At 47.9% G+C, this 2,500-nt stretch overlaps 1 protein-coding gene across 7 annotated transcripts in view; it reads left to right on the top strand.

The window, feature by feature from the left end:
• The window catches only part of efr3ba (EFR3 homolog Ba (S. cerevisiae)), a 58,836-nt gene that overhangs the window by 32,625 nt on the left and 23,711 nt on the right, over window positions 1-2,500 (top strand). For all 7 annotated transcript variants that reach the window (XM_064928760.1, XM_064928759.1, XM_064928765.1 and 4 more), the window contains exon 9: window positions 434-569. In XM_064928760.1, the coding sequence (XP_064784832.1) occupies window positions 434-569 (136 nt within the window). The remainder of the gene's footprint in view (window positions 1-433; window positions 570-2,500) is intronic.

The raw sequence follows: 2,500 nt of genomic DNA, 5'->3' as shown, positions 1-2,500 counted from the left end.
CTCCTCTCCTGTCTCCTCTGCTCTCCTCTCCTGTCCTGTCCCATCTCCTCTCCTGTCTCCTCTCCTCTCCTGTCTCCTCTGCTCTCCTCTCCCGTCTCCTCTCCTGTCCTGTCCCATCTCCTCTCCTGTCTCCTCTCCTCTCCTGTCTCATCGGCTCTCCTCTCGTGTCCTGTCTCCTCTCCTGTCCTGTCTCGTCTCCTCTCCTCTCCTGTCTCTTCTCCTGTCTCCTCTCCTCTCCTCCACTCCTCTCCTGTCTCCTCTCCTCTCCTGTCTCCTCTCCTGTCTCCTCTCTCCTCCACTCCTCTCCTGTCTCCTCTCCTGTCTCCTCTCCTGTCCTGTCTCCTCTCCTGTCCTGTCTCGTCTCCTCTCCTGTCCTGTCTCGTCTCCTCTCCTGTCTCCTCTCCTCTCCTCTCTCCTCCACTCCTCTCTCTAGTCACAGCATTCTCACCTGGTTATTCAGCAGCTGCTGGGTCATCTAGATGCCAACAGTAAGAGTTCAGCCACAGTGCGTGCTGGGATAGTGGAGGTCCTCTCTGAGGCTGCTGTCATTGAGGCCAGTGGCTCTGTGGGTGAGTGCGTGTGTGTGTGTGTGTGTGTGTGTTTTTTTTGAGGGGGATGAGAGACCCTGTACTATACGAAAGCCCCCGATCCCAAATTGACCCATAACCATCGTTTTCTAGGCTCCCATTGAGATCTGAGAGGATTGTATCGTCAGGTTGGTTTACAACGTCAACGATGAAACGCATCTTAAAACCAGAAGGCTGTGTGGTGATTTTTATTGAACCTTTATTTAACTAGACAGTTAAGTTCTTATCCATCATGATGTCCTACCAGAAGGCTGTGTGGTGATTTTATTGAACCTTTATTTAACTAGACAGTTAAGTTCTTATCCATCTGTTATGTACTTGAGTGAAGACCCAAAAGCGGTTTTAACAGAAACAGAGTTCTTTTAATGAAAAAACAGGAATGGCATAGATCCTCTTCCGACGTTGTCAATGGCACAATAGAATACCCGCAGAGAGGGTGACAAATGAAACATAAAGTCCCTCTGATGAATAGCTGGGTAGCGGCGACAGGCTGCAGGTCGCTCTGGGTCGGTGCGGGTCACAGAGGAACGGTGGTAGCTGATCACACGTAGCATATGATGAACTGGACACGGTGCAAACAAAAGATAGTTAGTAGAGTGCAGGATGCACCTGCCAGGCAGACTCCGACAGGATAGGACTAGGTGGAAGCAAACGAGACGATAGCTTGCTTCTGGCATGAGAAACACAAACGAGAATCTGACACCGAAAGTAGCAGGAACAGAGAGAGAAATAGAGACCTAATCAGAGGGAAAAAAGGGAACAGGTGGGGAAAGGGTGAATGAGCTAGTTAGGGGAGATGAGGAACAGCTGGAGAAGGAGAGAAAGAGAAGGTAACCTAATAAGACCAGCAGAGAGAGACAGAGTGAAGAGAAAGGACAGGAACAGACATAATAAGACATGACACCATCATGATGTCCTACCAGAAGGCTGTGTGGTGATTTTATTGAACCTTTATTTAACTAGACAGTTAAGTTCTTATCCATCATGATGTCCTACCAGAAGGCAAAAGGTCTCCTGTGGGGACGAGGACTCTGATTAAAATTAAAATATAGGACAAAACATCACGACAAGAGAGACGCCACAACACTACATAAAGAGAGACCTAAGACACATGCCAACAACACGGTAGCAACACAACATGACAACAACATGGTAGCAACACAACATGGTAGCAGAACAAAACATGGTACAAACATTCTTGGGCACAGACAACAGCACAAAGGGTAAGAAGTTAGAAACAACAATACATCACTCAAAGCAGCCACAACTGTCAGTAAGAGTGTCCATGATTGAGTCTTTGAATGAAGAGATTGAGATAAAACTGTTCAGTTTGAGTGTTTGTTGCAGCTCGTTCCAGTCGCTAGCTGCAGAGAAGTGAAAAGAGGAGCGACCCAGGGATTTGTGTGCTTTGGGGACCTTTAATAGAATGTGACTGGCAGAACGGGTGTTGTATGTGGAGGATGAGGGCTGCAGTAGATATCTCAGGTAGCGGGGAGTGAGGCCTAAGTGGGTTTTATAAATAAGCATCAACCAGTGGGTCTTGCGACGGGTATACAGAGACGACCAGTTTACAGAGGAGTATAGAGTGCAGTGATGTGTCCTATAAGGAGCATTGGGGGAAAATCTGATGGCCAAATGGTAAAGAACATCTAGCCGCTCGAGAGCACCCTTACCTGCCGATCTATGAATTATGTCTCCGTAATCTGGCATGGGTAGGATGGTCATCTGAATCAGGGTTAGTTTGGCAGCTGGGGTGAAAGTGGAGCGATTACGAAGGGAGGGAGAGGAAGACACAGCCTGTCATTGTCCTGTTATTGTGTATAATGGCCACTAGAGGGAGACAGAGCCTGTCATTGTCCTGTTGTTGTGTATAATGGCCACTAGAGGGAGACATAGCCTGTCATTGTCCTGTT

This window comes from Oncorhynchus masou, chromosome 21, assembly GCF_036934945.1.
Source record: "Oncorhynchus masou masou isolate Uvic2021 chromosome 21, UVic_Omas_1.1, whole genome shotgun sequence".
NCBI lineage: Eukaryota > Metazoa > Chordata > Actinopteri > Salmoniformes > Salmonidae > Oncorhynchus > Oncorhynchus masou.
The sequence above is the reverse complement of the archived record's forward strand: the minus strand, read 5'-3'. Positions and strand labels throughout refer to the sequence as shown.